This window comes from Cataglyphis hispanica, chromosome 6, assembly GCF_021464435.1.
Source record: "Cataglyphis hispanica isolate Lineage 1 chromosome 6, ULB_Chis1_1.0, whole genome shotgun sequence".
Classification (NCBI taxonomy): domain Eukaryota; kingdom Metazoa; phylum Arthropoda; class Insecta; order Hymenoptera; family Formicidae; genus Cataglyphis; species Cataglyphis hispanica.
In genome coordinates this window covers 9,552,210-9,574,008 of record NC_065959.1, presented here as the reverse complement: position 1 = coordinate 9,574,008, position 21,799 = coordinate 9,552,210, and the positions used below count along the sequence as shown (strand labels likewise).

General features: G+C 33.2%; 1 protein-coding gene across 1 annotated transcript; it reads left to right on the top strand.

The window, feature by feature from the left end:
• Positions 1–208: 208 nt before the first annotated feature.
• Positions 209–1,094, top strand: LOC126850601 (uncharacterized). The gene is made up of 2 exons (XM_050593742.1): positions 209–790; positions 897–1,094. The coding sequence occupies exons 1-2, from the start codon at positions 209–211 to the stop codon at positions 1,092–1,094; spliced, it is 780 nt and encodes a 259-aa protein (XP_050449699.1).
• The last annotated feature ends 20,705 nt before the right edge of the window (positions 1,095–21,799 follow it).

Below are 21,799 nucleotides of genomic sequence, written 5' to 3'. Positions count from 1 at the left end.
ATCAAATGACTCAAAAATCGATCAGGAACGGCTAAATTACGAACAGCTAATAAACGGCTCTAAACGGCAAGCGAATGACAAAGAACGGCTATTAAATGACAATGAACTGAAATAAATGACTATTGAATAATTAAAAAAAAAAGTTAGTGATATAAATTATAATGTAATTTCTTTCTCACATATTATTACGTGCCAACCAGCTAGAAACATGACATCGTTAAAATCCGATAAAAATATCAAGAAGCTACGACTCGAGGAACTGCATGCTCTGGCGAGAAGAAATTTTTCTCGAAAACGCGTCGTAGTGCGGGGTTACTACGACTTATGGCAGGCTGACATTGTCAAAATGCATCTGTACGCGCGTTTCAACAGAGGCCACCATTATATATTTACCATCATTAATGTGTTGAGCAAATATACGTGGGCCGTATCGCTCAAGAATAAAGGCAGAAGCGAGACGGCTGATGCTATCACTGAGATAATTCGAGATAGTAAGAGGTATCCGAGAATCATGCAAACCGATATGGAAAAGAAATTTTACAATACCGACGTGCAACGTCTCATGAAGAAACACGACATCAAGCATTATTCCACGTATTTGGTATTGAAGGCATCGATCGTCGAACGATTCAATCGCACGTTGATATGTGGAAGATATTTACGTTCAATGGAACTTACAAGTGGACGAGTTGTCGCGACTGAGTCGGATCACAACGCGCGCAAGCATCGAACGATCGGATATGTGACCCGTCGACGTTACCCCAGCGATCGCCAAAAGACTCTTGGCTACGTATAGCGCAATAAAGATAGTGGGTCCGGCAAAGTTCAAAGTAGGTGATTTAGTACGCATTAGCAAATACAAAACAATTTTTGAGAAAGGTTATACATCGAATTAGACCATCGAGGTGTTTAAGATTGTTAAAGTGCAGCGTACTAATCCCGTAACCTATTTACTCGAGGACTATCGCGGAAAATCCATTGTTGGAGCGTTCTATGAGTACGAGTTGCGTCGCGCGAATTATCCGGACGTGTATCTCGTGGAGAAAGTACTGCGCAGGAGGGGTGACGAGGCTGTCGTGAAATGGCTTACGTAAAATGGCTGGGATTCGATGAATCGCACAATTCTTGGATACACGAGGACAATGTCGTTTAATTAATACAAATTTTAACATATGAAAAAATATAAAAATATAATATATAAGATATATGTAAGATGGCATATAAAATATAAAATATAAAGAAGAAAAAAGATATATATTTTTTTGTTTTCCTATCGATAAGTTGATACATACACACACATATATGATAGCCCGAATGTCTTGGTCACACCTAGATCGGACATGGCCATAAAAAATCCAAAGAAGAAGAAGAAGAAGAAGACACATATATGCATTACATTACGCTCTACTTCTCATAACCTAGAAAAATGCTCCACTGAAGGAAGTAGTATGAATTATTATGTTCCGATTGAGGACTTTAAAATTCCGTCGTGTAAGAAGGAATGTGACAAGTAAGTTTCGATTATCTTAAAACATTTTATATTTTTCCTTAAATAAATTTATTAAAATATTCTTTTTTTTACAGTGTTTTATCCGAGCCTCGTCGCGCAATTCGTATACTTGGCAGAAAATATGCCTTAACCCCGACATTTTACAATTATTTAGAAATTGGAATAAGCATTGGGGTTGTGCCTTACGTGCAATTGGCTCTTGGCGATAATCGGGGCAATCAAATAGTTTTGCTTTTTGAAATGTAGAAATCGCTGATGCAGAAATGTGCGGACATTGAACGACTTCTACAGATGCTTCAATCGCCATTGCAGATTCGAGATTTGACAATCAATGTTATTAAATATCTGATTCGGATATTATATAAATGACTTTGTATAATAATTTTTTATATATGAATCCAACCACTCTAATACATTTATTCGACTTTGAAAAATGTATAGATCATATGTATTACTGATTGTGCGAAAATACGCATATTGTAAACGAAAAATTTAAACAATTGTTAGAGTGTAATAATATCCGTAATGCGAGCGATGCTGCAAAAGCGATACATAAAAATGATATATTTGACAGCGAATTGCTCATAGATTGTGAATTAATAATATGCGCTATAAATGATGCACTTTACGATGCTTGTAGTAAATAAAAATATACATATACACATATACTTATTAATAAACATTTATATTAAAAATGCTTATTTATTTTTTTCACTTCCCTTCCTTGCATATAAGATAGATATGTAATCGCTGCGCGACAGGTGAACGAGAGATAGTACGATGTGTGGACGTAAGAGAGAGATGGCGTTTGCATGCATAGTGGATTGTGGGATGCATAGGAATAGTGCGAGGCATCTATAATGTGTGGAAAAAAGATAGCGCGAGGCGTTCGCATGGATATGAGAGAAGGATAGCGCTAATGAGATTCTCAATGTGGAAGAAGGATAGCGCGATGCGTTCGTAAGACAATGTGTTAGAGAGAGATAGTGCAAGGCGTTCGTACGGCGGTGCGTTAGAGAGGAATAGCGTTCGTGTGGACATGAGAAAAGGATAGAGTTAGCATGCATGCATGTGGAAAAGGGATAGCGTTCTTTGTCCATATTTGTATGCTCGCATGCATGTAGGAGAAGGAAAGAAGGAGATGTAGAAATAATTGACGATTATTTAATAATAATAATAATTACATTTATTTATATAACTGTGTGTGTGTGTGTAAAAATACATACAAATGTGTGTGAAATAAAAAATAATATAAAAATAAAAAAATAAAAAAATAAAATGAGATTATAAAAATCAAATTTTATGATGGCGCTCCAGTTGAAATAAAAAAAAAAACCAAATTTTATTAATATATATTTATTTTTACTATTTAATAAATAACAATATTTAATGTAAATTAAAAGGTACTTATAATAGTTACCATACTTCTTCTTCATAGGGCTCTAGACCAAACAATTTTCTGAGGCTGAAAATGTTCTCATCATTGAATGAGGGATATCACTCATCCCACTTGCGGACCTCGCATTTCCCTCCATAAACTCATCATATCCCATCGGAGGTTGCGCCGCAACCACCGCATGTATCACTGATGCAAAATATTCAAGAATTGTGTTTTTTAAATAAGCTGAAATATATTAAACATGATGAAAAGTGGCGATGAAATTATTTAATGAATATCACAAATATACAAAATATGTCATAAAAACACTGAACACTCTACTTACTCGATAATGTGGCAGCATTACATACTCGTATGTATGCGCACATACATATGTATGCTCCAGTTTACTATTTTCTTTTTTCTTTATTATAAATTTCACTTAGATACGCATTCACACTAGCTGTTAGGCACGTTATGACGGACACAACACTGTCGTAGACACTGTCTCGAATGAAAAATTTAGAGTAGGGGGATGTATCACTTTGCAAAGAAAACTATTAGGGTCTGCTACGCAGGTCTTAGAGTTAATATCTGATCCATCTATTTGTCTTTCGCATCCACTTGATTTTTAAGTTTCCAACGTTTGAAAATCTTCTATCTTTTGTTTAGAGTTTTTCAAGTCTTTCAGAGCGGGTTTTATTGATCCGGTTGACTTTTCTAATATTGCTTTGAAGAATTAGTCTCGTCTGTTAAACATTTTTCGTTTATTATGTGCGGCATAGTGTAGAGAGAGATTCTTAGAACATAATTTTTTTATCACAGAATTTTAATGAAAGAAAAGTAAGACGTTGCAATCCCAATAAACGGCTCTTCCTACAAAAAGATTCCCAGCGTTCAGACCGCACATGCACTATCCACTATACTCTATTTGTTTATAATGTTTATAAATTGTAGCAATTGGAACATCGGCGCTCGCCTTTGTATATATATGCACCGATTTAAACATGTCCCGCTCCCACGATACCGCTCAAAAAATTCCGTAAACATCGCAATAGATGCTATTTGTTTATAATAAATATAAATTATAGCAGCCGGACATCGGCGCTCATTTTTGTATATACGCACTAGTCATAAATATATCTGCTCCCGCAATAAGCATCCCCTGCCCGTGCGACATCAGACTCCCACACCATTAAATTCCCCGCGCGGTTTCCTCTCGAGGACCTGAGTTAGAACCCGCATCACTACTAAAACTTTGCTATCAATACAGATATCTTACTATTTAGTTGATGCTGAGATTGCATGCAATAAAGCTGAGTTATTTTATAATATTATTTATATTCACTTCCAATATCATTAGCTCTCATATAATTGGCCTAATAAATGTTATGTTCCACTATTCGATTAAATCGCACCTATCATTCTATCTTGCTCAACGAGACTTGCTCAACGAGACTTGCTCAACGAAACACTGATTTTTGAATCTAGATCCCATATATCCATATCATTTTTTTATCAATAATTGCAATATTGGTTTTTTGTGCGTAGTCAATATATCAATTATATATGTATAGAAAATCCACCACTAACTTTAGTATATGTTCGTACTTAAAAATAGTACGTCGTATTAAATTTTAGATTATGTACTGGGCACTCCAATATTAAAGCTGAGATCATAAATATAGAGATAGCAGATTTGAATCTCTTTTTAATTCTCAATAAATTAACACTGCCCTGTGTATCTTTACATTATTTTTTCTAAATTCAGGTTGGTTCTCTCTGTAAAAAAATAATATTTTGGCTTTTTTATATTTAGTATAATTATAACAGAATTACCCGTGGGTTGAGTACCTATCGGGCGCGTCTTCGGGTGGCGGATAGGAAGACATCCAGGTGACCTCCGGGTTTTTGACCCGAGAAGACTCCTGGGTTGCAGTGGCTATAACTGGCTTCGCGGGCGTAAAATCCTGTCTGGTGCCGGGAAAGCTACTGCCGCGGACCGACTCCCCAAGCCAAGTTGGGAGCTATCGTGACGAAGGCTGCATGGCACTGATGGTGCAGTGTCGCAAACGATGCCTCTGGGATACTGGGCAAAATCCCAGAGTATTTAGCTTTACCCGGGCATGCGGGGCTCTGCTCGGATGGACCTTTTTTCCCTAGCTTGAATTGTTGAAACAATTTTGTTTAACAATTTGATTTTTTGCGATAAGTTAATTAACTTCTCCAAGTAAGTGACTTTATTTTAACACGACATTTCTTTTTAAGAATTTATTAGTTATTATTAAAATTTTAATAACGTAGTTTATATTTCAAAAATATAAATGTTAATAATATTGTCTTTTTATGGTGATAAATTTTTGTACTTCAATTTTTTTCGAATTTTTTTTTGTTTATCGTTTTTCAACGTAAATAAATTCTGGAAAGAGGGAGAGAGAGAGAGAGAGAGAGAGAGAGAGAGAGAGAGAGCACGATATTATAATTAATCTACTCTATCATTATCTTAATATCGTTATATAATAGATATATGTATGTAAATATAATTAAAATTATACATATATATAAATTCGAAGGCGTGGCAAATGATTAGCTATTGCGTTTATTGTCACTTTGCATTATTGTGGCCTTATTGAGTTAGGTTTAATTGATACTTAAAATACTGTCATACCAATACTCGACTTTCTGTTTCGATGTTTAGTTGCTCTGTTCTATTATATATACAGGGTCTGAAGTCGATCGCACCATCCGTCGTGTGCAGGTAGAGCAAGTAAAACTAAAAAGAAAAGTCCTTTACCATTTTGCAATTTTTGCAATAATTTTCGAGAAATCGATTAAAAAAGATCGGCCAGTGAGCGCGCGAGTATTAACGCGTGATGAGAAAGGATGGCCCAGAGTCAATTCAAAAGTTTGCGATTGTTAGATGCGCGACAAAGGTTTGGGAAGAGTTCTTTACAAATGATAACGGTTATATATGAGCGGTACACAATGATGAATTCTCGCGTCCTAACAACTACGCATCAATAATTTGCCCTTTTTTAGGCGCTAATATTCGTGCGCACATTGAGCAATCTTAATTTCTTGATAATTATTGCCGAAATCGCAAAATGGTAAAAGACTTTTCTTTTCAGTTTAATCTATCTACATACGACAAGTGATGCAATCAACTCTGGACACCTTGTATATATATATATATATATATATATATATATATATATATATATATATATATATAGGGTGTATCAGAACTGGCGGAAAAGTTTTTAATGACAGATTTTTCATAAAATTCTAAACTGAAAAGCGCTTTACAAAAAAGTAATCCGATGAATAGAATTTGAATAGTGAGACATTGACGTATGGAAGCGAAATTCGCGCGGTCACGATCGGCATGATCAAAACGGTTCATGATTCAAATATCGCGGCAATGCGTGTTTTTCATTACGCTACATTATTCTGCTATTAGTAATATGAATGTATTTAATTCTTAAACACGGGAAAATGTGGAAAACTAATTTAAGTTATTTGAGTAATTAATTAATTAATTGATTGATGAAATTATGATCAATTTGTTATTCATTAATTATTTATTTAATATTTGTTATTTGTTAAGTTAATCTAATCAATATCCTGCATATTCCATGTTTAAGAACTATGCAACCAGTACGTAAACAAAGTACACAAATAATTATTAATTAATAAAGATAAATATTATTAATAAGATATTATTAATAAGAAGATATCTTATTATTAATAAAATTAATTACTAATTAATTTATGTTACTAATAGCAGAATAATGTGGAGTAATGAGAAACACGCATTACCGCGGTACACGAGTCGTCAGTCTAACTTGGTCGTGCCGATCCTGACCGCGCAAATTTCATGCGCTCCCATACGTCAACTTCAATGCCTCACCATTCAAATTCTATTCATCAAACATTCTATTCATCGGATTACATTTTTGTAAAGAGCTTTTCGGCTTAGAATTTCAGAAAAATCTGTCATTAAAAAACTTTTCAATTCTGATACACTCTGTATATATGTATATATGTATATAACTATTCGTAACGTAAAATATGTGATGCTGATTTTCTAATTAATTTTGTTGAATAAAAACTAATGTAGTACAAAAAAATTTTATTATGCTAATAAATGATTATAAATTAAAAGAATAAGGAGATCTTAGGAATTAAAAAAAAATTAATTAAAATGGCGCCATGTATATATTAATATAGCGGAAAATAAATAGAAAATCTTATTGATACTAAAAATTTTTAAGCACAAAAATAATATATTAATTAATACATTAATTAATAATATGTTAAGTTTTATATACCATTTTAATTAAGTTTAATTTTGTATTATATAATATCCACTTATAAACAATATTTCCAAGATTTATACATCCCCTTTTTTCATAATATTATATTCTTTTAGTGTTTTATGTTATCTAATTTTATTATTTTATTTTTATATAATACATTATATTACTATATTCAGTTTTAATTATCCAAATAAATGTTATTACCTATAAAAATACTTAACTTTATTGGATAATATAATCTTTTATCTGCATGAATCCTTTGACACATCTGCTCTCGATAATATTACTTTTAGTAAAACATAATATCGTTTTTGATACAATAATTTAATTTTTTTTTTGTAAATATTTGCGCTCAATCAATTTCTATGCAATCCTTGGCATCTCAGCTATGAATAATGATTCTATATATATTTTGGATAATGCCAATGTGCAAATCAAATTAATGTTGTCTTTCTATATCATTTTTTAAAATTTCATTAATACATCAATCATGAGATCTCTTTTAGCGCTACTTTTCAAATTTCTCTTTATAATCAATCACGATGTATTTTACATATCATCAAATTATAAAACTTTTGGTTCAATAAATTTTTACTTGTTTTCCATAAAAGCCAATGATGACATTGTAAAGCGACATGTGTGCATTAGATATTGAACAATAATATAAATGTTATCAATTTTTCTCTGTAGTTTCTTTTAATATAATCTAGTAGAAAAGCAATCAAATGAAAAGAAACATGCGATATATAATTATTGTTCGAGAGACTTCGAGATAACTAGGAAATTACTAAAATATAAATCTTTAGTTTTGTCATTATTTCTACACTAAGTTTTACTAGATCATATTTTCTATATCTATTTTAAGGAGGGAAATCAGTGTAACAGCTGAAAAAGTTATTTTCTGGTTTTTCCAGAAAATAATTTTCCATTAACCAGAAATTTTTTCTGGTTAATAATTGATTTTTTTTAATCACTTTATTAGCATCACGAAGTACATTATTTAAATTATTTTTTGTGAATTTTTAGTAACAAAATATTAATATTTATAGTTACAATAGCTAATAGCGGGAGTCACTTGAAAAAAACGAACATACGTGTAGCGAGCCAATAAAAGCTTTAAAGCAAAAAAAAAATAAACATTTTTATAAAATATAAGACAATAGCTTCAGGACTCTTGCACGTATGGATTTAAATAAAAAATTATTTGTTATAAAATGGCCGATGTTTGAAGAAAAAAGTTCCAAAATTAGTGAGATATTGATCTGTTTTTTAATATTACAAAAAAAAAAAATTATTCAATCAAAAATCCCATATGTGCAACTGAAGCTATTGTCCCATATTTTAAGAAAATATTTGTTTTTTGTCTTTTCAGAGCTTCGTTGCCTCGCTACGAACGCGCTCTTTTTTTTAGACTGCTGACAATATAAAGTATTGTAATTATAAATATTAATATTTTTTAACGAAAATTTCACAAAAAAATAGTTCAAACAACAAATTATGTACTTTATGATGTTAATAACACGATTTAAAAAAAAATAATTATTTACCAGAAAAAAAATCATTATAAATAACTTTTTTTCAGCTGTTACACTGGTTTTCTTTCTTAACTAAAAACTGTAACAATTAAATTGTTTCTTATATATCATACATATATTTGCATATATTATGCGTACTCTTGAGAGACAGTTATTTGTGCATATCGTTGTTGACAGACTATGATGTTTGATATTATGCGATTCAAATCGAGCGACACAATGCGCTTACTTATGATTGATGAACATTATAAATAAATCATAGTATAACTAATTGTAAGTTCGAATAATCGATTTAAATGAAGCATTTTTGCCAAACCATTATTCTTTATTCTTTATTTAATTAAACTTTTGTTTAACAATTTTTTTCAATCTTTTATAGTTTTGACCCCTATAATACGGATATTCGACCCCTCAAAAAATCACCATTTTTTTTCAAAAGAGTGTTTTACCCCCTACATATAAAAACGGGCACGTATAAAAAAATACGTGTCTCTTAGATTTTTGTGTTTAACAGCATATTTCAAAAAGGTTTCGAACAGTTGTGACATATCTCTTGTAAGATATATTTAAGATTATTAATATCATTGATTAGTAATTAACTAATATAATTTATACACGACAATAAAATTTGAAAAGCGTATTTCACATAATTTATTCACTTAATTAAATAAGAAATATAAAGACAGGCATTTAAAATAATAAAATGTCATTTCGTTGCGACCTCTCTTAATAAGCAATAATTATTTCTATAACAATATTAAATATATTATTGATGCTTTATCATTCGACTTTTTGACAATATAAATATGTTTCGAATGAGAATGCACAATGAAATAATCGAATCGCAAGATTAAGTAATTAACTTAATGAAGGGCTTTGTGATACATCAATGGTTAATAGATAATTAGTCTGTAATTTGAAATACTAGTATAACTTTTTAATCCGTATATATATGTATATATATATATATATATATATATATATATATATATATCATAGTATGTGAAATATTTCGGTAATGATCGCGTCGCGGAATAATAGACTTACCGAGCAAGATAGGTAGACTGTGTAGGAATCTTTAGATCAAATTTAATTTATCAGCAATCAACTCATCATCGATTCTTGTGGTATTTTTTCATTGTTAATTATAGATAAAATTATTAATTTTTTCATTGTTTATTATGTGAGGGAGAGAAAAGATTAGGAACGATATGAATTCACAATTCTGTTTTAATTGAATTTATTACTGATCGAACTTAATCGGAATTTGGTTAGATCGTATCTAAAAGAATGATCTATTCTTCACAAAAACTTTAAGTGACGATGTATTCTTTTTTTTAAATACAATTGTGCTTAAAGTTAATTTAGTTGTAAACTAGATTTTGAATGAAAAAAAGGAAAGAGAACAAAAAATTCCAGAAAATTAAAAAAAATGTGTACATTATAAAATTTAATTTTTTTATTATGTATTAAAAAATGTTATATTAGCGTAATATAATTGTGTATTTAGCATTTAAATAAAGAAAATACAGGAATATGAAATAGAGTGCTAATATAATTAAAGATATTATTTCTAAAATTATTGTAGCATTGTAACTACCGATACTTATACTATACTTATACTATTTACCGATACTTATATTATAATAATCGAAATTATTAGTTTTTGTTTAGGTTAGGTTACTCGAAAGTATTAGCGTCAGCATCACGTTGTTTACAGTTATAAAAACAGTTGTTGTGTTTTTTAATCATTAAAATATTTACAAAGTAAGATTAGAAAATGTCTTTCTTAACGCTATTTATCAATAAATCTAATATATTAAGATTAAACTTTAAAAAGCGGCAAAATATCAATTATTTAAAATTATTTGTCTTACATTAAGATTTATTGGATCGTTTAGAAAATAATGTCATTAATTAATTTAATTTTATCGGCTATATAATATCTACTACACTTGGTAAGGTATTTTCTATATTATTTCTTAGAACTATAATATATTATAATATATTTTCGAGACAAAGTTTGAAGTTTGGTCTTCATCATTTATTGGACTTCAGCAAAGCAGCATCAACTCGTATAAAGTCGGTAAACAATTGAAAGGCATCGGACAACTTGTCCCAGCGTGTACATAATTTATCACTTTCAGGTTAGTCCAGCCAGTGTAAGGATGCTCACTCAATGATGTAATTTCCTATATCAGAATCCCGAATGACCAAACTTGCTTTGGAAATTAATGTTCCATCCAAAGATTACCATTCAACAAATAGGAAGCAAACTTTGTTCTTTTTAAAACATGTGATTTTAGCGAGTTAATCGTATGATTCAAGTCAATTTTTTATTATTAATCCAAAACGAAAAACTTTACTTATCATTTGCTTTATATAAGTAGAAATAATTTATTTTGCTCAAATTCTATTCAAAGTAAAAATATATTATATTACGACAAAATATTGTTTTAAATTTTATTTTTTATAAATAATTGTATTTGCTTTGAGATAATAGTCATTTTTATAAATATCTCTAGCTAGTCTAAAATCGCCGATTTTGATGATACGTTTCTCGCAATCTTCTGCTGATACTAAGCAGAAGAAGACTAAAGCGGGGAACACACACTTTTGCATAAGCGCATAACCATAAACATAAAGAAATTGATTGGTCCACAAATGTATGCATAAGAAAATGAACCAATCAATTTCCTTATGCTTATTGTTATGCGCTTATGCAAAAGTGTGTGTTCTCCGCTTAAGCAATTTCGACACGCGAGATCTCTATGAACAAAACACAAATTTTCCAGATAGCAATAGCTTCGCAGAACATCTTTGCACATGGCGAACGAATTTTGCAGACGCAGAACGTTCGAATCTGACGGCTGCAATATTCGACTACCTCCCAAATATTGTAGCAGATCACCAGTCTCCATTAATTCCAACATAATTAATGGAGAATTTTAATCTAGGCAGACTGCAATTTTAACATATGTTTATGTTGGAAATGATTCATAAGTCTGGCCTCTTCTAAAAACTTCTTTTCCTCTTGCAAGGAAGCATCTTTTCGAAGCATTTTTATGACAATAGGTATTTCTATGTACGATCTTTCTAATTTTTTATTTTTGGAATACCTGCAAAACATTTGAAATTAATTTAAATATATTATTCTACATTAAAAAATATGTAGTTTAAATTATATAGTTTAAAAAATATATAATTTAATATCAAGTAACATTACATTTCATTATATATTCATTATATATTTCATTATATATTAATATATATTAAATAATTTACCGAAAAATATATAATGGAATGCATGTATGTTATTTCACAAAAATTTTGTATTACTTATAACTTTTTATAAAAAGTTATTTATGCAATTATTTTTATCGAGAAATGCGTATCTGTTTCAATTTGTCATTGATCTAAAAAAATAATAGCATATAACATTAAATGAAAAAAATTACTTTTTATCATTTTGAATGCGCCACCATCTAAATGTTTTTCTAAAAGTTTGATTATTTTAATTTTCATTAGTACATATTTATCCAAATTATGTTGCATAGGACAGTATTGAATTGTTATATTGCAACTTCTTTTTCTGTTGCAAGGAAGCATCTTTTCGAAGCATGACAATGGGTATTTTTATGTACAGTCTTTCTAATTTTTTTTACTTTTCCTTGAAATAACTACAAAATATTTGAAATACCTGCAAAATATTTGAAATTAATTTAAATATATTATTCTATGTAAAAAATATAATATATAGTTTAAAGGATATATCTAATTGTACATTACAGTAAAGTATCTCATGTATTGTAGAATCGCTAATTTAATATTGGTTTAATATTGGTTTTAATATTGGTTTAATATTGGTTTTAATATTGGTATTATTGGAAAGAAAACTTGCTCGCTATTTTCTTTGCGTTGTCGGTATACTGTTATAAAATTATAACATACTTATGTATCTAATAATATGCATTGCAAAATTTATATCATGTTTTTAACAAATAAATTAACTTTTTTTAAAAAATCTCTATATATTGGACATAATCTTTTCTTACAATTAAAGACCTAAACCTATATCAAATATACTTGCAATAATTAAAATATCAAACGCAGATTACAATAAGTATAGTGATAAAACTTAAGAGTTGATAAAAGAAATGGTAGAGATCTCTCGCGGGAAGCTGCGAATTCTGTATTACGGCCAAAATACAAAGAAAATTGTATTAAAACAGCGATATTTGTAAAATCGTAAGATAGGTGCTAAGATATATGCGGATTCTAACTCAGGTCCTCTGAGGGAGATATGGGGAAAGGGGGTCCGCGCGCGGAAGACTTGAGGATGGGGTCTAACGTCACCACGTTGAGACCTGTTTTGTTTATAATCCCCCCCCCCTTGCACTCTGCCATGTGCATGTGTGTGTGCGCGCGTGCTTCTTGTCCATGCATGTATTTTGGTATATTTCAAACTTTTTTTGTTAATAACTTTTTAATGATGAGTGACCGATGGCTAAAATTTTTTTTATGTTACTCAGAGTCATGACCTTGACAACATATATCAAGGTTAAGGTCCTTCTGCTTTTCTAAAAATAAATAACTATCCTTATTTTTAAATATTTATATTGTGCGGGAACGAAAATGCAATTTATGAACAAATTGTAAAGTCATATTGCAGAGAGTGCGCAAAGCCGCTACATCAGATATTGTCGTGCAACATGTGTCCAATTTGCACAAATTAAAGTAATTGTAAATATCTTTTTAAAAAATTTATAATAAATTAATATAATATTATTTAACTAATAAAATTGTTTTTTTTCTGTTTCAGATGGAGCGTCATCATAAAATTTTATTTTTATAATCTTATTTTATTTTTTATTATTATATTATGTACTTTTATATTTTATATTATATTTTATATTCATTATTACACACACACACACACACACACACACACACGCACGCACGCACACGCTCACGCACCGCACACGCACACGCACACGCACACACACACACACACACACATTTTATATGTATTATTTACATTCACACATTAATTTTAAATAAATATTATTATTATTATTATTTTAAATTAAAAAAAAAGTGCTAATTATTCCTGCGCCTCGTTCTTCCTTTTCCTGTATGAGGATGCTATATCATCCTTCTTTCACCGTCTTCTGAACGCTTCTCACATTCATTTTCCACACGTGGACGCTATAGCTCTTGAACTGTATGCTATCCTTTGCCTATACGCGAACACCTCGAGCCATCCCTCTCTCACACTTATGCTAACGCCTCGTGGACGCTGTCCCTCTCTAACACATTGCCAAAATATCATTAGCGCTATCCTTCTCCCATACCTATGCCAGCGCTTTGTCATACCGTACTTTTGCGTTCCTTTCCCGCAAACCTCTCGTTCACCGGTTGCGCAGCGATAAGATAGATATAATATATCTATCTTATATGCACAAGGAAGGGAAACGAAAAAATAGATAATTATCCTTTTTTTAATTTTTTACACATTTTTTATTTATATTATCATACATCACCTCGTCTCAAGGTTTCATACAAAAGGTTGTCCACAGCATAAACTACTAATTCGCAATCTACGACAGATGTTTTATTATAAATGTCGCGCAAAATTTTGACTGCATCGTCTCTTATGGTACTAGACATATTACTTTGCAAACACCGAACAAATTGGTCAAAGCTCGCATTTATGTCTTCTATGTTCTCGCATAGCTTTAAACATTCGTGATTAACACAATGTTTGAGTTCGAATAAAAATAATATAGTTGATGGTTTTATGTACAAGTAGGAATCATATAATGTAAGTTTTACAACACTTGAGTCTTTTAATTTTATATGTTCCATTACTAGATCTCGAATTCGCAATGGAGATAGAGGCGACTGCAGGAATCTCTCAATATCGAAACGTTTTCGATCAATGGTGCCCACTCTTCATGACATAGTATTATGCGATTTCCTCGGATATTGCCAAGATGTAATTCCACAAAGAACGCAGGTCCCACGCTGATTCCAATATTCAAATATTTATACGCCGTGCGCGTCAATGCAAATCTGCGTATCAAAATACGTGATCTATAACGAGATTTATCACGTCTGAAAAAAAAGAATACAATTAAATATGGAAAGGCATGAAAAACATATATAAAGAAAAATATGCAGGGTGATCCGAAACAAGTATAGGTGTATAACGATGTGTACATCGTTACCCGGCCGTCCACCCGCCGGACGCCGCGGCCCGATGACCATCGGTCGGGCCAACACGCGTAAGATATCGCCGTCCCATGCCCACCAGTCACGGGACCGTTAGAGCGAAGGCGCTATGCGCTCCTCTGTATTTTAAACCGGAGCGAGCATAAATATATTTTGTAAATATTTGTAGTTGTTTACATTTATACCACCGGTTCGGCACACCGTACCGGAGCACGAGTCGCGCGCTCGGGAAACCGCTCCGACCGTTTCCGAATATTCCCGAGTCGCAAACGGGTTCAACCGAATTGTTGAAGAAACAATTATCGCGCCGACGCGATACCGCCGACACCGGGTATAAATAAGCGCTCCACCGGCTAAAAAGGATCAGAATCTTTTCCGCCGCTCTGAAGTCGGCAAGACACTCAGAGCACTCCGAAGAAACCCATACGCTTCACAAGCGAGATAGAGGTTGGGTGTACTCCGCCTCTGCTGGGCTTTCCCAGCATCCCGCCATACAAGCGTTCCTACCGTACCTCCGATCGTCCGGCAATAATTCTAGCGATGGGAAGTTACCCGCCACCGACGGATATTCCCGTCTGCTTGACGCTCCTACTCCGCCCGCGAACCGTTCCCGCAAATCCGGAAAACTATTGCGAGATATCTCGCGCGCCGACACAATCCGACCGAGGCTCGCCATTCTTACGGCGACAGAATCCGCGCGTCTAGGGCCGTGAGACCCTACGCACCGAATTTGGCGACACGCGATTCGCCAAGCCGCGAGGCCCCCGCCCTTCGCGTAGACATCACCGCGCGCCATCGCGATACCTAGCCGACGGGTGCTACCACCCATCGATGCCAGATATCGATTATTGCACACGGCGTTCGATCCACCGCATACGATCGCCGTTCGCGAGTGCCCTCCAAGCGTGCACTCGAGCGCATCCCGCACCGACTCGCACCACCGCGGTGCATCCGCCTTACCGCTGGAAATACATACACACATTCACACATCACTCGCATCCATACGTTCACGATAGATATATATACACGCACACTTATACGTTTTTATACACGCACATTCATACGTTTTCATTCACGCACATTTATACACCCATACACATTTGTAACCCCGCAGTCTGACATAAATAAACACACTATTTATTTTATTCACGCCTTACGATACTTACTATACCTTCCGAGCCCTGATTCCGGCCGAGCTATCCCGCAACAGCGCTCGGAAAATCCGACCGTTACAGGTGATCCGAAACAAGTATATCTTTGAAAGGATATATTCCTGAATGAATTCTAAGACGATTTTTCCTTTACGAAAAAATTTCGTCTAAAGCTTAGTTTTTAAATTATAAAAGAAAATAGTGAGCGAATTACGGGACGAGTACAAAAGGTAGGCAGGTGTAACTCACTATTCGGCTGGCGGCTTACGCGATGCGCTCGCTACAGCTGATCGAGCGTACTCGTCCCATAATTCGCTCACTATTTCCTCTTATAATTTAAAAATTAAGCTTCAGACGAAATTTTTGTAAAGGAAAAATCGTTTTAGAATTCATTCAGGAATATGTCCTTTCAACGACACTACACTTGTTTTGGACCACTCTGTATGAGACATTTTGTGATATTTACGAATCAAGCGGTTTCTTGTATGGCTTAATTTCATCTCGAGGACATAATAATTCATGCGTTTACTACCATTGCTGTTTCCTTCGGAGTATATTTCATCTCTCAGTTATGAGAAGTAGAGCGGTCGACGCGATACAGATCGTATAAAAATTTAACCGAGCATACATGACGTTTATTTTTTAAAGTATGATATGGTGGAAGATTAATGCTATGAAATTTAGAAGGAGGAGACAGCCAATTAAAAATAATTTTTAGAAATGATTTGCAAGGAAAAGAATGGGGAGAATAAAAGATAAAAACGTATTAATGTTTACATATTTTTTTTATTTTTTTAAAATATTGTAATTTTTTTGGCGTTGCTACCACCAATTAAATATTTTTAATACATTCTGTAATGCGCAATTCTTAAAATGTTTTCCACATCGTGTTAGTAACATAGTATATTAGTAATATCTAGATTATTTAAAGATTCAATATCTTCATAATCCAAAGTCTCGATGATTAAGTTTTCTCTCGCATAATTCTGTTACATCCAGACTCGAATAAATGGGGAGGGAGTCAGTGGGAAAGCGTAATCTACTTATTTCTTATTGTTAGACAAACGATAGACGATGCGTGTCTTAAAGACGAACGAACCGTCTGGGGCTCAAGATAAGTCAACGACCGGAGGATCGCTTTTACACTATCGATAGGCCGTTCGTTCGACGGTCCCTTTTTCGGTAAAGGAACTGAATTCTTATTACCTGGGACGGGATCTTGTGCGATTTCAAGTAACAGGAAAGAGATCGGGTTAAAAAATGTTCACAGTTTATAAAATTTAAAATACTATTCATAAAAATTTATTCATAAAAAAGAAGAATTTAAATTTAAAAAAGGGTAAATATGCATATTAGATTACATCTTACCAATGACTTTGACCTTGACATATGTTGTCAAGAACATGATTCTGAGTAACTTTTCCTTATAAATTAATCAATCTCTTATAGTTTTTGAGATATTTAATGTTAAAGTTTTAGTTTTTAAAGGTTTAGTTGCAGTTGTAATGTATTTTCGGTAATTATTTACTTTTAGAGGAGCATCTTGATGGTCAGAACAACCTTGACATTGACATATGTTGTCAAGGTCATGACCCTGAGTAACGTAAAAATAATTTTAGCCATCGGTCACTTATCATTAAAAAGTTATTAACAAAAAAAGTTTGAAATATACCAAAGTACATGCATGGACAGAAAGCACGCGCACGCGCGCGCATACACACACACACACACACACAAACACACGGAGGGGGGGGGGGCAAGAGGGTCTTCGGCTCCCCCTCCCTCTCTGCCTACCGGCGAGGTGGACTTTGCTTTGTACAATGTAGCACGACAATGTAGCCTATACTTTGTAAGTTGTAAAGCGAGGTCCACCCTGCCTACCGGCGGAGTGAGTGCGGGAGGGGGACTGAAAGCCCCCTTGCACTCCCCTCCATGTGTGTGTGTGTGTGTGTGTGTGTCTCACACGGAACATATCATTCATTGGACGTACATATAATCTCTGTAGCTCTATGCGTCATCTATCTCCACAATGGATATTGTATAGATTTCTAATAGAAATCCATATTATCTCCACGATAAATATCGAGTATAAATCTATCATGGATGTCCATTAGACATTTGTTATGGATGTGTAATAGATTTGTACAATATGTTTCTAACAAAATAAAATAAAATTTTTATTTAAGCATTATTTAAAATTCTCAGTTAATGTTTTGAGAAAATATTTAAAATTTGATAATATTATATATTTCTTTTTAATTTATAATTCAAATTTTTATTTAAAATTTTTATTAAACTTTAAAATATAATCGAAATTTTAATACTAAAAGTAAAAGAATGATCTTTAATAACAAAATTTTTCACACAATCCATAATATATAATGTCATTAATTTATTATTAAACAAATAAAATTCTTAATTTATAGATAAAAATTTAAGATAACTAAATTATGTAATTGATTTGTATTTTATAAAATCAAAAATATATTTTTTAGTTATTTTTTTTTGCTCACAAACAGATAAATATAAATAAATAAAATATATTTAGTTGTCTAAATAATTGTATTAAAACAACTAATATGGTATTGATTTTACGAAATATATTTCTTGTATTTGGTGCAATTAGAGTGCACACAAAGAAAAGAAAATAATATAATTAAAATAATATAAATTCAACAATTTATAAGTGATAGTTTAATCTTTAATTTTTGTAGAAAACGTATCCACAATAAATCTATATAAAATTTAGTTATAAAATTGAAGCAATCACCTTAAATTGTAAAATGGTAAACATTCCAGAGATTAGTTTATTAGATCATTCCAGTTTATTAGATCTTATTATATAATTATTATTAGATCTAATCTATTATTCGCGAACGTTTGGATCCTTTCATTGGACCATCCTCAGCGTAGACAAAAATAAATTAACATAATCTATATAAAACGGTTAGAATAAAATGGTCTACAAACGCACGGAAACGTTTTAAAGAATTTAAACTTAGGACATGTCAATTATGTAAAAAAATTAATAAATTAAATAAAACGAAAATTAAATGGTAAATTAAACTGTATATACGTCGTCCATAAGCTGTGTTTCTCCAATGTTCTAAAACAGTAAAGACTGTTATGTACTAGAAACTGTTATATATTATTTTATAATAAAATTTTATTTATATTGTCGGAAGGTTAAAATGAAACCTTATTTTAATACTTCAGTAATATTACGCCCAATTATTGCACTCTTTGCGTATGCTAAAAATATTACAAATCTATAATAAATTGTTTAATATTAATAATTAAATTTGATGTGCATGCTTTCATATATTCAAAATTATTATTTATTAAATATTTTATAAAAAATGTTATTGTGCGCAACATTCCAAAAATTTTATAAAAAATATAGTATTCAACCGCTAGTTCGTTTGTTTACTGCTATGCGTCGCGTGATGCATCTATCTCGCATTTGAGATTCAGTCATGGAAATTATATAAAGCTTGCATAGAGCAACTGGCATAAGATTAAAAATGTAACTTTAATGTAAATTTTAATGGAATTTATTAAAAATGGAATTATATCAATCTAATTTCTGATACAATCCCAACAATAGGGAATTCAGATATTGGACTGATTTTTTCTTAGAAATCGGGCAAATAAATATCCGAAAAAGTTAAATCATTTTTTAATAAGATGTAAAATTTTATATATATAAGTATATAATTTTACATATATATATATATATATATATATATATATATATATATATATGTATAAGCACATACATACACACACATACACACATACATACATACATACATTATATCATACATTACATATCGTGTTAATAAAGTTGTTAGGAGGATATGTTGTTAGTGTGAAATAAACATAATAATTATTTAATTAACTACTTACGACACATTATATCGCAAAGATGTTCTCCAGCGAAGTGAAGTACTCGGTATATTTTCATTTGTTTCCATACGGTAGTAAAAAAACCTAAGCAAAACTTTTCAGAAGCTTGATTCAGTGATGATAGAATTAGATCTTGGATTCGCAAAATATCTTCTGATGATAGTTTTTATTGCATCATATGCAATGGTTTTTATACAATGGGGCGCATATCTTCGCTCTAAGGTCCCGTAACTATTGGGCGTGGGACGACGGTCTTACGCGCGCTTCGGCCCGATCGATGGTCATCGGGCAGCGGTGTCCGGCGGGTGGATGGCCGAGTAACGATGTACGTATCTTTATATCACACTTTTATTATATATAAGCCTGAATTCGAGGCTTTTGTGCCGGATTACGTTTCAGTTGATGCGGCGACGGTATCGCAGCTGGTCGATTTTTGAGAACCACATGATCCAGTGTCCCTGGGGGCTGCATTTCTTATATTTCCGGGACACGTGGACGGCGAAATGCAGTACGTCGAACACGATGCCTGGTTCTACCTGCACTCGGATCGGTGGCGGTGGTAGCGGTCCGGTCGGCATCAGCAATTGCGGCGGTTGTTGTTCCTCGGTCCTTTTGCTCGTGTTCATGGTGTTCGGCGCTGTCGGACGATGCGGCCGGGATGGTAACGGCGGCGGTTGCTGCATGAAGGCCTGCAGCTTGCGGGCGTTCGCCCGGTCTGATCGCTGTACCAGCGTGCCGATTCGCGGTGGTCTTGACGGTGGCGGTTTGGCGACTGGCTGGTCGCCTGGCATCCGGTCGGTGGTGCGGACCGTTGTCTTCCCGGTTGGCAGGCTTGGCTGCTCCGGGTCCGGTGTATCTACGAGGAACTCCTCGATCACTTTTAAGATGTCACTTGTTTCAGTCATCGTGACTAACTGTGTCTTAATCCGACGCTAAAATCCGACTAAAATGGCTGCAACAAATCGAAGCACCCACCGGCCGATAAATCGCTATTTCGTCGGCCTCGTTGTCTCGGTCGTCGGTGGGGGTTTCGTCTTCCTCGTCCTTGGGACTGTTTTTGTTTTGTTTTGCCTTCTTTAAGTCTTGGATGTGTACGTGTCTGTACCACTTTCCCCTGTTCTCCTCAGGTCTACGATCACTGGTGAGACGATTTTTCGTACTTCGAGCGGTCCGACATATTTTGGCACGAGTTTGGCGTTAAAATTATCGGCCTTTTTTGATAGCGAGTGGTCTTTCTTCCACACCCATTCGCCAATTTTTAGTTTCCACTGTCTTCGGCGGAGAAAATAGTATTTTTCTTGTCTCTGGAACGCTCGTGCTAATTTGATGCATATTATTTCTCAGGCTTCCTTCAACTTTTGTCGCATTGCGTCCGGCGGTGTGTCTGCTGTTGTAACTGCGGTGTGGTGTGGCGACACAAGCTCCCGCCCATGGTTTACGTATGCCGGCGTGTATTCTGTGGCATCGTGTACAGCGGTGTTATATGCGAATTGGAAGGCTGGTAGGTGTTCGTCCCAGTTTCTGTGGTCTTTTTCTACGAATTCGCTCATCATGGTTTTGATTGTGCGATTTGTTCGTTCTACCAGGTTGCAGTGCAGTGCATATGCTGGTGCCCTTTTATGTTGGATGTTGAAGGTAGCTAATCGGTCTTTGAATTCCTTTGATGCGAACTGTGTCCCATTGTCCGATAAAATTGAATCTGGTCGGCCATGGCGTAGGATGACTTGTTCAGTTATCGCTTTTGTGGTTGCTTTTGCGGTTGC